This window comes from Trachurus trachurus (assembly GCF_905171665.1).
Source record: "Trachurus trachurus genome assembly, chromosome: 13".
In the NCBI taxonomy this organism is placed as follows: domain Eukaryota; kingdom Metazoa; phylum Chordata; class Actinopteri; order Carangiformes; family Carangidae; genus Trachurus; species Trachurus trachurus.
In genome coordinates, this window is record NC_139892.1 from 36619405 (window position 1) to 36639614 (window position 20210).

A 20210-nucleotide genomic window follows, 5' to 3' on the forward strand; every position below is an offset into this window, starting at 1 on the left:
CAGATCTCTGCACTGGCTCCCAGTTTCTCACAGAATAGATTTCAAAAATACTGCTCATGGTTTACAAAGCATTAAATGGTTTAGGGCCAAAATACATCTCTGACCTTCTACTCAACTATGAGCCGCCCAGACCTCTGAGATCATCTGGTGCTGGTCTTCTATCTACAACTAGAGTCAGAGGTAAACAAGGTGAGGCCGCATTTAGTTTCTATGCTCCACTATCTGGAACAAACTCCCAGAAACCTGCAGGTCTGCCAGAACCCTCAGTGCCTTTAAATCAACATTGAAGACTTGTTTGCTGACGCCTTTCATTAACTGCATCTTTTTTTTTTTTTTACTATGTTTTAGTTGTTCTGTCCACCTTTCTGTTTTACTTCTTTTATACCTGTTTTAATTCTTTCTCTTGTCTGTTTTTAAATAATGTTTGCTTTTTATGTTCTCATTTTGCTAATATGTAAATGTTGAGTTAACTCGTCTTGTTGCGGAAATGTGCTATACAAATAAACTTGCCTTGTGATGTCACAATGATAACATTTACTTATGATGTCAGTGTGGACTGACTACATTATTTTTTTATGAATTGGTTGACTACAGTCATTTGTGACATCACAGAAGAATCAGATTATTCACTTACGTCACAGTACTACATAATTGTTTTTTTATTAAAGGGCTGACAACAGTGACAGTGGATTTATAATATTCAATTATGATGTCACAGTGGACTGACATGAGCTGTCATCATGTAATTTAGAGCAGCATGAAGGCTGCCAGTTTTTTTTGTAACAAAGTCTATACTGTCATGGTAGTGTTCCTGGTGTTATTTGAAGCTGAAAGAGCTTTGTGATGCTTAGAAGGAAGACAAACAGAGACTCTTGTCATTAAACCATTTCCACAGTGAACTGTAAATAAAAAGCTTTTTATTGGAACATAGACAAAACAAAGAGGAGACGTTCAGCTGCATCTTGGAGTAAAACCAAAGCTGTGTGCATATGTTATAATGATGATGATGATGATGATGATGATGATGATGATGATGATGACAGTAATGTGCACGTTTTCAGGAGCCAATAGAAACCAGGATCACAGTGACGTTGTCGGCACAGCCTCGTCTCACCGCCTCACTGGCCAGTTGCTGGCAGGCCGCTTCAAACCGCACCTCCTCCTCCGCCAGCCGCTGCTCCACACTCCCCTCCTGCATGGGGGGGAGGGGGGGGGGGGGTTGGTACATATAAGTACACACTGACAATAATGACACAAACATACAATCACAACTCCACCTTCAGTCTTTATCTAATCTAATCTAATGTTTATTTTACTTCTATGTAAGGCATAATCATTCTCTACATTCATGGAACTTTAATTCCCTTAAAGGGATAGTTCACCCAAAATTGAAATTTCACTCATTATCTCCTCCCCCTCATGTGGACTAAGGGCTGGGAGAAGTTTCAGAGTCCTCCGTGGCTTCTCTGAGTTACAGGGGGTCTCGGCGTAGCAGTGCATGTCCATATAACGGTTGCAAATGGATACCAACTGTCTTCGTAACAAAAAGACACACCAAAAAACATCCAAATACCTCCATAGTGCTCGTATGTAATGTCCGTCTTGTATTGAAGCCCGAATTATCCCGAAAAAAATTAAATAAGTCTATATTTCAAGCTTGTTTGTAGCGGAAGCTCCTCTTCCCGGTTCGTAAAATTTGACGAACCGGGAAGAGGAGCTTCGAGAAGCTTCCGCTACAAAACAAGCTTGAAATATAGACTTATTTAATTTTTTTCGGGACAATTTCGAATTTCGGGGCTTCAATACAAGACGGACATTACATACGAGCAGCATGGAGGTGTTTGGATGTTTTTTGGTGTGTCTTTTTGTTACGAAGACAGTTGGTATCCATTTACAACCGTTATATGCACTGCTACGCCGAGACCCCCTGTAACTCAGAGAAGCCACGGAGGACTCTGAAACTTCTCCCAGCCCTTAGTCCACATGAGGGGGAGTAGATAATGAGTGAAATTTCAATTTTGGGTGAACTATCCCTTTAATGTTTTGTGGGATGTTGAATCCCAAATACAATACATGTACGGTAATTCTTAGGTTGGCAGCAGATAACAGGTCATTCTGCATCCATCACTTTCCTTATCTCACTCATTAGGCCTGCGCACACGATGTGCACCACTGTGTTTTTGGGGACGGTGTAGCGATGAGTGTATGAATTTGTGTTGTGCCTTAATGAGTGTGTATGGTAGGCCTGCACCATATCAGCAAAATGTGCAATCACATACTGTGCAATATCGTAATGACTTTTTTTTCATTTAATTACCTGGTTGTTTCAAGTTTTGTAAAAAAAAAAATGCTCCAGAATAAGACCTTCAACCCTACCTTTACATTAACTGACCACATTTTTTTGACTTAATCCATATGTTTTCTTCTAATGCTACATTCAGGTATGGTGACAAAACAAACAATCCGTTGATAGGGATAAGACCGCTCCCATCATCTAAAAGTGGACCTGACAGCACAATGCTACAGTAACACAGCTGAATTAAAATTCAAGCAGGCGGCTGTGATAAAGCGAAATCTAAGGTGGAAGAAAGCGAGAGAGAGAGAGAGACACACCTGCAGGATGTTTAGGACAAATTTAACAGCTTCGTCTGCAGAAAACACTTTGAACAGACCGTCACAGGCCAGAATGATGAACCTGTGCAGAGAAAGAGAGAGCACACGTCAGCTGGAAGTCACCACACGGTTTCACTGGGTCTCATCGTGGTCCTGTTCTTGCCTGTCATTGGCTGTGAGCTGACACCTCCTCAGGTCCGGGGTGGAGATCACTCCACAGCGTTTGTACTGACCGTCTCCAAAAGACCGGGACACCTCCAGGACACCCAGAACCCTGCCGTCCCTGCAGCACACAGATGATCCAGGATAAGTCAAGTTTTAAAGGGATAGTTCAACATTTTGGCAAATTGGCCCATTGCCATAATCGCTATAGTCATAGCAGTAGGTTCGTTACCTTTAATTGTAGGTGTAAGCTATTTTCAGTACGGCGGAGCGCAGCAGCAGGCTGCTCAGAGCTACGCTATGGAGGCTAATGGAATTTCTTGGTTTCCCTCATTAAACTCATCAAATTCAACATCCCAAAACTCCACAGCGCTTTTGTAGACAAGTTGTGACCTGCACAACCACCACGCTATGAGATAATGACGGAACGATACGAAACGGAGCCGTTTTCGAGGTAAATACAGGGTAAATACGGAGACTGCTTGCTGAAAAACTGTCCCTGAACGCAACGCGCATCAGCGGTTTTGTATGAATTTACCTCGAAAACAACTCTGTCTCGTAATGTTCCATTATTATCTCATAGCGTGGTGGTTGTGCAGCTCACAACTTGTCTACAAAAGCGCTGTGGAGTTTTGGGATTTTGTATTTGATGAGTTTGATGAGGGAAACCAAGAAATTCCTTTAGCCTCCATAGTGTAGCTCTGAGCAGCCTGCTGCTGCGCTCCGCTGTACTAAAAATAGCTTACACCTACAATTAAAGGTAACGAACTTACTGCTATGACTATAGCAATTATGGCAATGGGCCAATTTGCCAAAATGTTGAACTATCCCTTTAAAGGGATAGTTCACCCAAAATTGAAATCACTCATTATCTACTCACCCTCACTCTACGACGAGCAGAACTGAAATAGATGACTAAGGACTAAGGGCTGGGAGAAGTTTCAGAGTCCTCCGTGGCTTCTCTGAGTTACAGGGGGTCTCGGCGTAGCAGTGCATGTCCATATAACGGTTGCAAATGGATACCAATTTTCTTCATAACAAAAAGACACACCAAAAAACATCCAAATACCTCCATGCTGCTCGTATGTAATGTCTGTCTTGTATTGAAGCCCCGAAATACGAAATTGTCCCGAAAATAAATTAAATAAGTCTATATTTCAAGCTTGTTTGTAGCGGAAGCTTCTCGAAAATTTGGACGAACCGGGAAGAGGAGCTTCGAGAAGCTTCCGCTACAAACAAGCTTGAAATATAGACTTATTTAATTTTTTTCGGGACAATTTCGCATTTCGGGGCTTCAATACAAGACGGACATTACATACGAGCACTATGGAGGTATTTGGATGTTTTTTGGTGTGTCTTTTTGTTACGAAGACAGTTGGTATCCATTTGCAACCGTTATATGGACATGCACTGCTACGCCGAGACCCCCTGTAACTCAGAGAAGCCACGGAGGACTCTGAAACTTCTCCCAGCCCTTAGTCCACATGAGGGTGAGTAGATAGAGTGAAATTTCAATTTTGGGTGAACTATCCCTTTAAGAGATAAGATAAGAGATACTTTATCATTCAATATAGTGCAAATAGTCCAAATGAATTGATAATATTTACAGTGAATAGGAATAACATTTACAGATGCTACATCTGGGTTGCTGCAGTGTTGTGTGGGTCTGTGTGGTGGTGTACCAACCTGACCGTCCCTCCTGCTCTCTGGATCCTCATCCTCTCCTCGTACATGGTCGGGTTGTGTTCTTTGCTCAGAGCGAGAGTCAACGACCTCCTCTGTCCGTCTGCCGCCGCCGCCGCCTCCATCCGGCACAGCACCGCCTGGAGAGGAGCACAGGGACACGTGACCACCGCAGCCTGATGTGGTTCAGACCGTCACCACATCCTCTGTCCCCACCGCCAACACCTCAGCCAGGAGGAGGCTCGTGATGGATGCACTGAATTACTATTATTATTACTACTACTAGGGATGTCACGATTATAGATTTTCTTGGTACGATTATTGTCAGAGAAATAATCACGGTGTTACGATTATCACGATTATTATGCATTCATTAATTTCACGACACTATTAATGTGTAAAATCAAATATAAATTACTAATTATAAAATATTTTAAATATCTATTAAAATATAACCAATTATTAATCCACCAGGGGAAGTGTTTGAAATATTCAAGTCATTAATTGTCATCGATACCAAATGTTTAAGTTCATTTTAATCTTTTTTTTTTATTACAAATGACACTCTAGCATTTAAATTCCTACCAATTCAATGCTATGTTAGGTAAATGGACCAGTATCTGTGCATTTACCTTTACTTTGGCGCCACATCTGCCGACACGGTTCATACATAATCTTTTTTTGGAAAGTGACGGTATTTAGGAATCTTTGCGATCAATTAATTGTTGCGTTTAATACCGCGATTAATTGTGAAAACAAGTAATTGTGACATCCCTAACTACTACTACTAATGAGGTGCTGGTCATATGACCTCCTGTCTGTCTATCTTGTCAATACTGCAGACTGAAAGGCCGTCTCATATAAAATATTTGTGCCAAATCCTCACACAAAGACCACTGAGGACGCTCCAAATCCAACGCATCATTCAACCCCATCAGTCAGACAAAGTACCCCAGCTCACCCTGCTGTCTCCCAGATTGGCCACGTACACCGTGTCGTCCACCACCAGCAGACAGGTTGCCGTGGAGCCGTCCTTCCACGCCGGTTTCCTGTTCACAACAGATGAAGCTGACTTCACTGCACACACACCCACACAACACGTCCAATAGAGCCCACTGCCTTAAAACCCTCCTGTCGTCCTTCTGGGTCAAATTGACCCAATCTGTTTCCTTCCTCCATCCTTCCTTCTTTCTTTCCACAATCCTTTTTCCTTCCCTTCTTTCCTTCCTTCCATTTGTCCTCATTTTTTCTTCCTTCCTCTTTTGATCCAATTGACCTGATCTGTTCCCTCCTTCCATCTTTCTTTCCATCCTCTTCCCCTTCCCTTCTTTCCCTTCGTCCTTCCTTTTTGACCCAATCTGTTCCCTCCCTCCTTCTATCTTTCCTTCCTTTTCCCCCTCCTCTTTCCTCCCATCTTTCCCTTCGTCCTTCCTTCCTTCCCTTCGTCCTCCCTTCCTCTTTCCTCTCATCTTTCCCTTTGTCCTTCCTTCCTCCTTCTTTCTTTCCCTTCCTTCGTCCTTCCTTCCTTCTTTCTTTTCTTACTTCTTTCCCTTCGTCCTTCCTTCCCTCTTTCTTTCCTTCTTCCTTCCCTTCGTCCTCCCTTCCTCTTTTCTCCCATCTTTCCCTTTGTCCTTCCTTCCTTCTTTCCCTTCATCCTTCCTTCCTTCTTTCTTTGCTTCCTTCCTACCCTCTCTCTTTCCTTCCTTCCTCCTTTCCCATCGTCCTTTCTTCCTTCTTCCTTCCTTCCTTCCTTGACCCAGGAGGACAACAGGAGGGTTAAAGGTGTTCAAAAATGGCCGTTTGTCCTGTTTGTCCCGCCTCCTTCCACGAGTAAGGAAAACTAACTCTACTGGGCGTTATCGAGTGGGCGGGATAATCAATGTTTGGCGCAGAACAGTGTTTTGAAAAATCTGATTTATATATTTATAGCACTGGAATAGAGAGTAAGGACAGCATTGGTTCAATGGAAGCGCCTCCTGATGGAGGAATGTGGGTTTTGCAAAAGCGCCCAAGAACTGACATCTCTGCATTGTTGGTGAATGAGCAAGTGTGGTATTTTCAATAATTTAAGGACATTTATAGATCACCCACGTTAATAGCATCATTGAGGATCCTTTACAGATAAACATTAACACATAGGCTAGTGAAAAAAACAAAAACAAAAAAAATAGTTGTCTACATTAAAGGTGTACAGAAATGGCCGTTTGTCCTGTTTGTCGCACCGAGTTGTCACGAGCTGCAACACGAGTTTACCCGAGTGAGGAAAACGAATTTGATTGGTCGCTATCGAGCGGGCGGGATATTCAAAGCTTGGGGCGAGACCGAGCTCCGTGTGTGTGTGTTGTCTCAGACGTTTGAATGACGGATGACGGATCCAATACCAGTGGCTGGTGAATCGTGTACAGGCTGACGTATAATCCATGCGCCTGCATTATCCAATGCAAAAAAAAAAATACACACTTTCATCCCGGATTTACTCAAAAATAGAATTTTGCACAAAGTTTGGCCTACAACGTCTGATAGATGAGTTATTACATTAATTTTATGACCCAAAGTGGGCTCAAATTCAATTTTCTTTTCTGTACACCTTTAATGTTTCAATCTACATTTTGTAATAAACAAATTATAAGTATAGTTTGATATGACCAAGACACCTAAAAACAAAAACACGGTCGTTTTCATCAATTTACAAGTTTTCTGGGCGCTTTTGCAATACCCATATCCTGCCACTTGGGGCGCAAAACCCTTAAACCCTTACCACGGGAGTCAATGGTGGTGTCGTTACTCTCTTTTCCAGTGCTCTAGCTACGTTATAGCTTGCTAACTTAGCTAGCGGGGCTAAGTGATGGACCACAGGGATCTGCCACCGACTCACTGTCAAAGCTTCCTGGTTTTTCTCAGACGTTTGATTGACGGATGACAGATCCTGATATCAGTGGCTGATGAATCGTGAGCAACGTGATGCATAATTTGCGCGCCTGCATTATCCAATGTGGAAAAAAAAACAATCCCACTTTCATCCCAGGTTTACTGGAAAATAGAATTATACACAAAGTTTGGGCTACATCGTCTGATAGATGAGTGATTACACTAAGACTCATAGTGGGATCAAATTCAATTTTCTTTCCTGAACACCTTTCAGATTATAACATCTGTTTCCAGGAACACAAGGCAGTGTATATGGAGGCATTCTCAACTTCTGTATTAGGAAGTGGATTTATGGACATTTACTCATAACGATAGTCAGACATGATGATATAAAACTCATACTTCTCCCAAAGAAAGAGACTTACAGATACCAGTCCATATCAGTGTGGCTCTGTGAGCCTGGTATTCCAACTATACAGTTTTGTTTTCTTACTGGCTGGAGGCTTTCTTCAGGAAGTCCTCGTCCGTCTGTTTGAACGTGTCTAGGAGACATTTCCTAAACAGTTTGTCCACGTTCTCAGCATCTCCTTAAAGAAACCAGACATTTTACACATTACTGAGACAGCATGAGACCACATCTTCAATTTCGTTCTTTATGCTTTTTTTTGTTTTGTTTTACATATAAAAGAAATTTAAAAAGGTAAATAGGGTTACCAAACATATAATTTCAAAAGAAAAATTACTCATTATGAGAAACATTCACTCACACGTATTAAAGCCCTATCTATAGTTCAGCACAGACATTAACTAAGAGCATATACTGGTGACATAGTTTGGAGTTAAGGTTCATGTATAAGATAACTGAATATTGGTATGACTATTGAGTAGTCCCAATTCATACAGGTAGTCCATTATGGAAAATGTTGGTTGGTTAGAAGGAGTGACTTCAGGGCTCTCTATCGAAAAAATGTATAGACCTCAACCAATCTCTGTAAAGCTGTGAACCTGTGAACTCACCGCTGGGGAATTTCTTGGCCAGATTGTGATGGAGGTGCTCGGCGGCGTAGCGAGAGGCTCGGGCTCCACCGTGACCGTCGAACACGGCGAAGTACGAAACACGAGACCTGCAGGAGGCAAAGGGACGCACGCATCAGAGAGACAGCAGCTGACAACACAGGCAGCTGGTCGGGTCCACTAACACAGCCTTGTTCATGTTGTTTTGACCAGTGCATTTCCACACAACCAATCACAGTGTGTGTCTTCGGAGCTCCTGGCAGCACTGCAGCTCCAACATTAAAGGGATAGTAGCATTTTTTTTTAAAGTGGGGTTGTATGATCTACAAATAGCCCCTAAGTACTTTAATTGCAGTAGAAGACTCTCTGCACTCCTCCCGTTAGCAACGCCAGCCCATAATAGCCCTGCCCAGAGATTTACAACATACATTGTTGTTAATGGACCCAAAGAAACGGCCTATTTTTGCGGCCTAAAAGAGGTTTTACCTGAATAAAAAAAAACACAGTTCCATTGTTCACTATAATATAATTTTTTCCAGCCCTTCAAAGTGCAGGAAAAACACTGTTTTTATTTGGACCTAACCAACTGCTGATCGGCGGGCGCTAACCCTGGGCGGAGGGATACGTGAGTTGGTTAGGTCCAAATAAAAACTGTGTTTTTCCTGCACTTTGAAGGGCTGGAAAAAATTATATTATAGTGAACAATGGAACTGTGTTTTTTTTTCCAGGTAAAACCTCTTTTAGGCCGTGAAAATAGGCCGTTTCTTTGGGTCTGTTCACAACACTGTATGTTGTAAATCTCTGGGCAGGGCTATTATGGGCTGGCGTTGCTAACGGGAGGAGTGCAGAGAGTCTTCTACTGCAATTAAAGTACTTAGGGGCTATTTGTAGATCATACAACCCCACTTTAAAAAATTGCTACTATCCCTTTAACTCATCATTTGTGCAGAATAAGAAAAATGATGGCTGGTGTTTGTGGTTACAGACTGATGCCATCTCCACTGTTTATCACAAACAAACTGACTCAACAACTGATGGATGACTCAGCAGAAAGAAAGGAAGTCAAGTCTTCCTGCCCTTGTCCCTGGTGACAACATGCCTGTCCAACAAAAAGTCAGTGTTGATGCATATAAGGTAATGAAGTCATTTCACTGTATTTCAGATAGGGGTGTCCTCAATTAAGGATTTTCATTGTTGAATCTGACTAATTGTTGAATCATGATGTTTTTTCCCCCATAGACATACAGTACATGTGAAAACGCAGCATTTTAAACCTTTGTCTAAAGCTTGTCCGCTGTCATGTCTTAGTTTGAATCACTTGTATCTGCTGACAAAGAGCTAGATATTAAAAAACTCATCACGATCCGGGTCGATTGTTGTCCGTACATTTTAAAATATTGGGTCTTCAGGTCGTCAGTCAGTCACATCTCACCGACACCAAGTCGGCAAACAAGGAAACCTCACTTCCGGTCACGGTTGGGTAAGATATAAAAGTTCAGGTTGTGGTTTTTCAATTTATTTGCGGTGCAAAATGGTTCACAACAACAACTCTTAGGCATCGTCTCTGAGTGTCTAGAGCCGGCGGCCGGCGGTGACCAAGGGGACGCCACCTAAACGTCAGAGCCGTGGGGGAAGACAAACAGTTCCTCCATATGTCAGTGTGTTTACATGCAGAGCTTAATCCAGCTATGCTCAAAATTCGATTTTGGTGTCAAGTCGGACTTCTGTTCCTTGTCTCAATTTACATGCAACTGAGAAAATCGAATAACTGACGGGGTCCATCGCCCCCTCATGCGGCGTCACCCGTCGTTTCAGCGGTGTCACTTCGTAAATAACTGAATAAACTTATAAGCTTAATAATAAATTCTGCAACTGCAGTTCCCGACCAGACGCGCCAGTCTGGGCCGGATTCACGCTGAGAATAGGGTACAGGCTTCCTTTTTCATCTCTCTCTCTCTCTCTCTCTCTGCTGGTTGCGCTGTGTGAAATGCATTGAATCGGCGCTGACGTTGGTTTTTTTCTTTACTTTGCCGGGTTCGAGCATGCGCACATGCATTGTCCAGTTATACTCCGACTAAGGTGTATACATGACGGAGAAAATCGAATTCCAATCGCATTATCTGGGTGTCTTAATCGGAGTTCTCCAACTCCGATTTCAGTCGGACTAAGGTGTTTACATGCACTTCAGTTGTCCAGTTATAGTCGGATTAAGGCAATAATTCGTTTTTTTCAAGTGCCATGTAAACGTACTGTGTGACTGACTGTGAAAGAGCCAATATTTTAAATTGTACGGACAACAATCGACCCGGATCGTGATGAGTTTTTTAATATATAGCTCTTTGTCAGCAGATACAAGTGATTCCAACTAAGACATGACAGCGGACAAGCGTTAGACAAAGCTTTAAAATGCCACGTTTTCACACGTATGTCTACGGGCGAATCGGTTTGTTTTCCCCCACGGTGACGGCTCTGACCGGAAGTGACGTTTCCTTGGTTGCCGACTCGGTGTATTAAAATAAGCCAGCCTATATTATAAATAAACGGAAAGGTGAAATCCGGCAATCTGATTGGTTGTTAGCCGTGGTATAATGAGCATATACCACGGCTACTATTCTAAAGCCTTATCACAGCGTAGGCTATCACTCCGCCTCAGGCACGTATGACTGGTATGAATGGAAGTTGTTGTCGTGTATCCATGACAACGGACTGTTGCAGTCCGTAGTAAAAGACAGCTGATGTTTTTACGATGTTAAAAAATGGACAAAAGTAGTTGAATTGACATGTTTAAGGTGAACTTTCACCTCCAGAGGGTTAACAATGGTAGAGGGGGTTGAGCAGTGACTTTCACCTGAAAAAAAAGACGAGGAAAAGACGAGATGCAGAGCTACTTGGAGCTAACGTCTGGAGAGGTGGGACTATTTTTTCCACAGTGAGGCTATTTTATTGAATAATATCAGGGTCCGACGTTAAGGTTTTTTCGTACTTGCCCTGTCGGGCAAGTACTTTTCAAATCTACTTGCCCCATCTAAATTCTTACTTGCCCTGCCTAGGTTTTTTTTTTCTGGTTGTGTGGTGCATACTTTCGCTCATGACTTATATCTTACTAAAATCCTTCCTGTTGACTATACACAACACTACACAACACTTCTTTCTTCAGAAAGCAGTATTTATTATTATCTATAATTGCATTTAAATGGCAATCATTGCAGACATGTAAAATTAACTGCTATTTCACATTATTTGACCAGTAGCAGTTACACCCTCCATGCCCTATCTGAACAGGTGAGCCACCTGTTTAATGCCCGATCACAGTTGAAATCTTGAACTGAAGGGCCTTTTAATGGCTAAAACATTAACCTGGACAACATTTTAACAGATAGCTGGCTCCTCCAATCAGATTTTATTATTTTCATTGCATTCACATGCTGCAGTGGACAATTTAGCTTCAGTATTAATGCAGTATCTAAAAATATATATATATATTAGAAAAGACCAATTTAAAAAATAATTTTGAATATGAAAATGTTCATGTCCATCTATATGCTCTCAATACTTGGTTGGGGCCATTTGACTTGAACTACTGGAAATAGCCTAGACTTTTCCATGTTACTCTAGTTTATTGAGTTGCCCCTGTAAAACTCAAGGATGTGGGACATTGAAACAACAGTGACAGGCAAACAGCCAATCATGTGTGTCAAACTCAATTTAGTTCAGGGGTAACAAACAGCACAATTTGATCTCAAGTAGGCCTAACCAGTAAAACAATATCATGATAGCCTATACATAGGCTATATTTTAAAATTTCTATTTTTCCTCTGTTTTAGTACATTATTAAGATGTTTACAGTTAATGAACTATCCTTTTACAAAACATATTATGAACCACCTGAAATTTCTTGATAAAAATATGTGCAATTTAAAATTTTCACACTTGCTGAGGGCCGGATTGGACCCACTGTTGTGCCGGTTTTGGCCCGCGGGCCGCATGTTTCACACCCCTGGTTGTAGCGCCGTCTCCACGTGTGTTTATTGACAACAGGATTATAACCTAAAAAGGGCACGTTAGCTCGTCGGTATGGTAACTAAACGGTGCGTCTGCCCCGAGTCTGAAACAGCGGCGGCGTTAATGAAGCAGCGTCAGGCCGCTCACCGTCAGTGAAATGCTCGGTGAAATCGCCGATTACGGCGAGCCGCGAGCGACGTACCTATCTCACCTGGTAGAGCACCCGCTGCAGCGACCCAGTTCGATCCCACCTGACAGTGCCTTTGCTCTGCGTCAACCCCCCCTCTCCCCCCGTCTCTCTCCAGCTGTCCTTTCAAAATAAATGCATAAAAAGTCCGAAAATAAAAAATAATAAAATCTGAGTCGGTGCTTGCCCGACCGGGCAAGTCCGCGCAGGTTCTCCCTGCCCGCCGGTAATTTTTACTTGCCCCGGGCAATCGGGCAACCGTTATTGTCGAACCCTGAATATGTATTTCTGGTTAAATAAAACTACATGAAATTGATTGCGTATCCCTCTTTCATATTGTCATTATTGGTAACCGTTTTATAAAAGCGATATATCACTCCAGTCCGTGGTATATGCTCATTATACCACTCTTATACCACGCTTCGCGTCGGGCCGAACAACGGCCCTTAGCCGTGGTATAATGAGCATATACCACGGCCTGTCGTGATATATTGCTTAAATATTCAGAACGGTATGATCTTTTTTTCAGAACCACATTTTGCGACGATTCAACGACAAGGTTGATAGTTGGATCAGACCTCCCCTAATGTCAGGAAAACGTATTGATCCCATGATGACACAGGTAACTGGGTTGGACTAGATGATGCGCTGCAGTGTGAAGGTGTGGAGGTCTTACACTTGTCCCGGTAGAGCCGACGACAGACAGCTGCTCATGTCCGCTAGCAGAACGTGAGCGTCCTGCATCTCCTCCCGCTCACCGCGCCTCGCTGCCACGAAGCCTTTCAATACAGGCAGGCCTGAAGCAACACAACAACACAACACAACACACACAACACACACACACACACACACACACACACACACACACACAGTAAGTTCTGCTGTAATTCTTCACACCAACACTCATCATCATCTCTACTTGTCATATTTGGCTCCACTCGGGGTCTGAGGCTGTAATTAGAGGAAGAGAAGCAAACAAACATTGTGCTGGAACAGCTGAAAACCTTCTTTACAAACTTTCTTGATCTCCCTCCGCTCCTCATCCTCCTCCTCCTCCTCCTCTTCCTCCTCCTCCTCCTCCTCCTCCTCCTCTCTTTTGTCAGGGCAAGACTCGACATCTTCTCGTTTTCGCTTTACACTTTTCTCCTCCTTCTCTTCTTCTTCTTTGGTGCTCTGTGGCTGAGCTGTGACCGGCGAAGATAAGACCGGACCTGAGGGAAATCAGACGGACACAAAGTGACAGGCAGAGTTCAGGCGTAGCAGTTCTTGTTTTTAAGTAGTTTTAAGTGCAATGTTTGTTTTTCTTTTGTTCAATTTGTGTACAAGACTACTATACTATTCTATTCTATGTACAAAATAGGCTAATTTCCCACTCTTAAAGGGACAGTTCAACATTTTGGCAAATTGGCCCATTGCCATAATCCCTATCGTCATAGCAGTAGGTTTGTTACCTTTAATTGTCGGTGCAAGATACTTTTAGAACGGCGGAGCAGAGCCGTGAGCTGCTCAGAGCTACGCTACGGAGGCTCATTATGGGATTTCTTGGTTTCCCTCATCAAACTCATCAATTACACAATCCAACAACTCCACAACGCTCTGGTGGACAAGTTGTGAGCTGCACATTCACCACGCTATGAGATAATAACACAACGTTACCACACAGAGTTGTTTTAGAGGGAAATTCATGCAAAACAGCTGTTATGCGTTTCCGTCGGGGGCAGTTTTCCGGCAAGCAGTCTCTGAATTTTCCTTGAAAACAACTCCCGTTATTATCTCATAGTGTGGTGACCGACAATTAAAGGTTATGAACGTACCGCTATGACTATAGGGATTATGCCAATGGGCCAATTTGCCAAAATGTTGAACTATCCCTTTGAAACTCTTGGCGTAGTAACATGTAGGTGAAGCTAGTCTACAATGACATGGATCTAGACACCCAGTCCCCGACCCAACCTGCCATCCGGCTCCCATCATCATCATCATCATCATCATCATCATCATCATCATCATCATCATCATCATCATCATCATCATCACCTCCTCTGTGAAGGTCACTACACTCAGCAGTGAGTTTCCCTGCCAGGTCGGGCTCCAGCAGAGGGCCCCACAGCTCCTCTGGTCTGGCCAGTGGCCATGATGATATTGGAATTGTTAAATCCTACACATAATGCAGCAGACTAGCAGGCTGCAGGCCCAGCCGCCCCGCTTCCTCAGGACAGGGGGCTCGAGTCTGACTTACTGCAGTGAAATACTGATGCTGCTGCTGAAATGTCATGAAGCTATATACAATTACACCTGACTCCTCTGTAACAACATCTATTGCACGTCTGTCCGTCCTGGGTGAGGGATCCCTCCTCTGTTGCTCACCCTGAGGTTAAAAGGGTTTCCATGGAGTTTTTCCTCAGTCGATGTGAGGGTCTAAGGACAGAGGATGTTGCTACGATGCCATGTAAAGCCCTTTGAGACAAACTGTTTGTAAAAACGGGCTATACAAATGAAATTGCCTTGCCTTGCCTGACAGCTACAGCATCAAAATAAAAATAAAAATAAAAACTATTTGACTTCAAAGTTAGACTTTAGACTTGGAGTTTTGATTATTTTTCACAGCCCCATTCCTCAAAAACCCTATTAAATCACAACTTTAACAGCAGTCACATCATGTTTTAATGTTGCAGCATGGAGAAACAGACAGAGCAGATGTCACAGACACAGCTTCATCATCAGACCAAGACCACTGAACCCTTCAGTGGTGATAACTCTCATAATAACACGACTAAAGGGTTTCCATGGAGTTTTTCCTCAGTGGATGTGAGGGTCTAAGGACAGAGGATGTTGTTACGATGCCATGTAAAGCCCTTTGAGACAAACTGTTTGTAAAAACTGTTTGTAAAAACGGGCTATACAAATAAAATTGCCTTGCCTTGCCTATTACATATTCACTGAGAGAAGTCATGCAACCGCTGCTGTCCTTTTTATATTCAAATAAATAATAAATAACTGAATCATTAAGCTTATATCCCCATGCATATCTTCATAGTGTTAATGGGAGTCTGTGTGTTTTATTTAGCCCATTCAAACACCTCTGTCTTCCTTATTAGCATCGCAGCAGCTGATTCACCAGCTGTTTGATTCTGCTCTGCTGCTGCTGCTGCTCTGTCATCATTAAAACAACTCACCAGAGGTGTGTGTGGGCTCCGGCAGGTCGTCAAACAGATCCATCCCGTCAGTTCAGGTTGGAGTTCAGTGAGTTAGTTAGTTATTTGGTTAGTTAGTTAGTTAGTTAGCCCAGAAGCTAACAACAACAACAACCAGGCGCACGAGCTGCAGCTGCCTGTCTGTCTGTCTGCGCTCGTGCACCTCAATGTCGGTGCATGAGCTCACAGAGGTTCAGACCAGACCAGACCAGACCAGAGCTCCTTCACCCGCTTCACTAACCCGGGTCAGAGTGGCCCAGTCCCAGTAGTATCTGTGTGAACACGTTAGATCAGTCCAGCTGCACACACGCTCACAGTTAGCTGCTTCACAGTGGAGGTTTGGCGTTTAGATGCTGTCAACGGCCACTTCCGGTAATGCCCTTCAAAACAAAAGCCTCTGCAGCCAGAGGTCTCATTCAATTTCACAAGCTTTATTGGCATGACTGTCATATTGCCAAAGCGTTACAAAAATGGTAAAATAACACATACAACATAAATAAATAAACAGATAATATAGCCTAATAATAAAGATGATATGAACAAACAGAGTAGATATCATTAAGCAGGTAAAACTCAACAGGAATAAAAATAAAAATAAAGGAAATAAAGGAGCTGGCTTATTTCAGGAAGTTGGAGCTGTGCATAAAGCCCATTATTGTTTTAAATAGCCCTTTGATTTGTTGAATTATAGCCTATATATATATATATATATATATATATATATATATATATATATATATATATATATATATATACACACACATATATATATATATATATATATATATATATATATATATATATATATATATATATATATATATATATATATATATATATATATATATATATATATATGTGTGTGTATATATATAAAAAATGGTCCATTTCTTTTCTGAAAACAACAAAACAAGGGGTTTTCTTATCTACTTTTATGAATAAAGAATTTTACCAAAAATCAAAATCAAAAAGTAACATTTTCCTTCTCTCTTTAGAATAATAAATGTAAACCAAAGACCACAGCTTTACTCCTATTGGCTGCGGAGCTGCTCTGCTCCTATTGGCCGACGGCGGTATAAACCCAGAGGCCGGGCGGCCTGGGGGGTTAGATTGGCTGGAAAGTTTCCAACAGGCGAAAGTCCGTCACCTCAGGTCTCTCCGGGGCGCACCATGCATTTTGCGGTGTTTTAACTGCACCACACACACATACACAAACAAACAAACAAACAACTTGCAGACTTTCTTCTTTCTTTCTTTCTTTTTTTTTTTGAAGATGGGCTCAGACATGCGGCTGTGTCTGCTCTGCCTGTGGACGGGCTGGATGTTAACGCTTCACGCCGCGGCTCAGCAGCAGCAGCAGCAGCATCCTCTCCGGGGGGACAGCCCGGGCGAGCCGCCCCAGCACCGGGAGGCTGAGGAGAAGCGGCAGGGCACCGGCACCGGCAGACCGACCCCCCCGAGGCTGGAGCACAGCAAGCCGGCGGCAGCGAGGGGTCCCGGCGGGGGGCATGAGGCCGGGGGCCGCAGGAGAGCGGTGCTGACCGGGTGAGCAGGATTATTATTATTTGTTTTGTTTTGTTTCTCCGCCTCCACAGCTGTTGCAGTGTTTTGAGGTGACACCGGGGTTCATACCTCAGTCACTCCTCTTGCTCAAGCCAAACAAACACGCTGTTAACATGTTTGTTCATCTAAAGAAGTGTGGGAACAACTCAAAAGCTCAACCATGTTTTAATAAAATGCTCCAGCTCCTCTCATCAACACACTGCTCTTATAGCCTATAGCCTACTGCTGATCATAAATCAGTTTGCTCTCAAACCCAAACACTTTGTGTGCTCCTATAACAGTGACATTATATAGCCTATTATATATATTAAAATCATTAATTATAGTGCAAACAAATAAACATAGGCTACACTGAAACTGGATGAATGAATGAATGAATGTCAGGTTGTAAGGACCAAGTGGTCTTTATAAATGATTTATTTTTAGTCTATGATGGCTTGTTTTGTTTGACCAAGAGTCTACACACACACACACACACACACACACACACACACACACACACACACACACACACACACACACACACACACACACACACACACACACTGGAAATGAAATGGGGGGGGAAAGCTTAATTTGTAATCCAAACACATGGTTACTGGATTTATCAAAAAAAAAAAAAAAAGTATTGCAGGAGTTAAAACCAAATGATCTGAAGGAGTTCACTGTTCGTGTGAATTCGGAGCTTTGTGACTGGCTGAAGTGCACCCTGGGACTTTTTATTAGAGAAGCAGATGTTGCTTGACAGCTGTTTGTCTGTTCTGATGGATGGATGATGGATGGATGGATGGATGGTCTCACTGTAGAGCTGAGGCCGATGGGTAGGCTATATGTTATCAGTTAGTAGCCCAACACAAATACAGAGCATTAGCTTTTGAAGAAGGACACATTTAAATATTTACCTTCTTTCCTTTTCCTTTCCATGATTTAAAAAGTGTAGAGAGTAATAGAGAGCAACTTCAACTCCCAGTGTTACATTTACTCAGATTAGCTATATTAACAGTTTATGACTGAATCTAGAGTGTGTAAGTTTAAAATCCTCCAAAAATCCCTCAATGCAATTAGGCACATTTTATAGATGAGAAAATAAGTCAATCAATCAACTCATCTTTTTTTGTTGTTGTGTTGTGTCGTTAAAAAAATTTAATAAAATAAAAAGGGATTGGTTTAATAAAAAAAGAAAAAAAAAGAGAGAAACCAGACTGAGAGAGAGCAGCATCTCTCTCTTCACAGCTGTACAGATGTTTCAGATAAAACCGAGTTCAGCTGAAGATGATTTGGCGTGTGGGACATTTCACCTGATGTAGGTGATGAAGGCCGAGTGTGTGTGTGTGTGTGTGTGTGTGTGTGTGTGTGTGTGTGTGACCATAAAACATCCGAACCATCATCTCCTCCAGGTGTGTTGGGCTGCAGACGCTCTAGGAATGTGTGAAATTCTGTGTGTGTATGTGTGTGTCTCTCTGTGTGTGTGTGTTGACTTTGTATCCATCACTTGACCGTCAGTCAGACTTGCACTTGAGGCCAGTTCTATAACCCCCCCCCCCAAACAAACACACACAGTTTATAAGGCCAGTCAGTTCACAGGCTTTAGGATTAGATCTGGGTATTGTGTGTGTGTGTGTGTGTGTGTGTGTGTGTGTGTGTGTGTGTGTGTGTGTGTGTGTGTGTGTGTGTGTGTGTGTGTGTGTGTGTGTGTGTGTGTGTGTGTGTGTGTGTGTGTGTGTGTGTGTGTGTGTGAAAGAGGTTACAAACAGGCATGTTTGTATAAGTGTGTGAAAAGGGCAAGGAGTTCCTCTTGACTTCAGAACGTCTGTCAGACTGTTAACACACACACACACACACACCGACACACAAAAGAAAAAACAACCCCCGATGCTGACTTACTCAGTGTGATGGTCTTTTAACCCTCTACACGTATTTGAACCCTCTGAGTCGAATGTGTGAGTAACATTTAATTTTTAATTTATTTTAAATTTCTATTCTGTTGCAGACAGTTAGGATTATAGGTTAATGAAAAAGTTAAAGGTACATTGTGCAGGAATTCCTCCCATCTAGCGTTGCAGTTGTATGTCGCAAGCAACTCAATCGTATTTTTCATGCTGCATTCACGTGAAATTGGGCAGACGGCAGACGGACGACAGCCGCTGCACGTAACGGCATAAACAAGCCTCTATGTAAACAAGTGGTCCGTCAGCACGAGGCAAAACAATACACGTGACAATATGTTGTCATGGCGATGTGGTATTGTTTTACCGGCTTTCTCTGGACTTCTGTGACTAAAATGACATCTGGTTTGTTACCGACGGCCGTCTGCCCGACTGCAGGTGAATGCAGCATCAGTGTAACGCTCCATTCCTCCTCACTACGTTACCACATGGCAGCAGCACCGAGCTTACCCGCTCCATGGAGATATGAGCGATATGAACGGCTCATTCAGAGCTGAAAGGAACACTTCACTTTGTTGATGGGGGGATTACTGGTTAATGAAAAACAGACTTTTGAACGAAATAATCGATTTCCGTGAATAGATAACAGGAGAAGTTACACAATGTCCCTTTAAAAATAAGCATCAAACATTTCATTTATACGTGTGTTTCTTATCATGGATGCCTCACAATACAGTATAGATACATAAAACATGAAATAATCAAGTACAAGATATAAAATGCAGAACAGTTGTGAATGTAATAACATAAAAATCTGAACCAGCGGAAGGTCACAGAGGACAGAGTTGCAGTGATGTTCCACCTCCAAATCTGTTATTAATGGCTCAAGAATGATCTATAAATCATTAGTTACTGTTAAAAACTCATTGATATTTATGAGAAAGTGTCGCTGTGTGGTCGTTGACTAAACAGGAAGGTTGCATTGGACTCGCTTGTGTTCTAAAAGCTGTGAGAAGATGAAGTGTTTTCCACTGCTCA

General features: G+C 42.5%; 2 protein-coding genes across 2 annotated transcripts in view; one reads left to right on the forward strand and one right to left on the reverse strand.

Annotated features, from left to right (window-relative positions):
* The window catches only part of wdr74 (WD repeat domain 74), a 52178-nt gene extending 48453 nt beyond the window's left edge, over nucleotides 1-3725 (forward strand). The window contains exon 3 of the mRNA XM_083985145.1: nucleotides 3696-3725. The gene's annotated coding sequence lies outside the window, so the exon portion shown is untranslated. The remainder of the gene's footprint in view (nucleotides 1-3695) is intronic.
* ilkap (integrin-linked kinase-associated serine/threonine phosphatase) lies at nucleotides 908-15914 on the reverse strand. Its single transcript, XM_083985173.1, has 10 exons — nucleotides 15706-15914; nucleotides 13534-13740; nucleotides 13206-13326; nucleotides 8344-8450; nucleotides 7820-7913; nucleotides 5420-5507; nucleotides 4462-4598; nucleotides 2777-2896; nucleotides 2614-2695; nucleotides 908-1192 (listed from the first exon to the last, which is right to left on the reverse strand). The coding sequence occupies exons 1-10, from the start codon at nucleotides 15746-15748 to the stop codon at nucleotides 1058-1060; spliced, it is 1134 nt and encodes a 377-aa protein (XP_083841299.1). The 5' UTR covers nucleotides 15749-15914; the 3' UTR covers nucleotides 908-1057.
* Between the last annotated feature and the right edge of the window lie 4296 nt (nucleotides 15915-20210).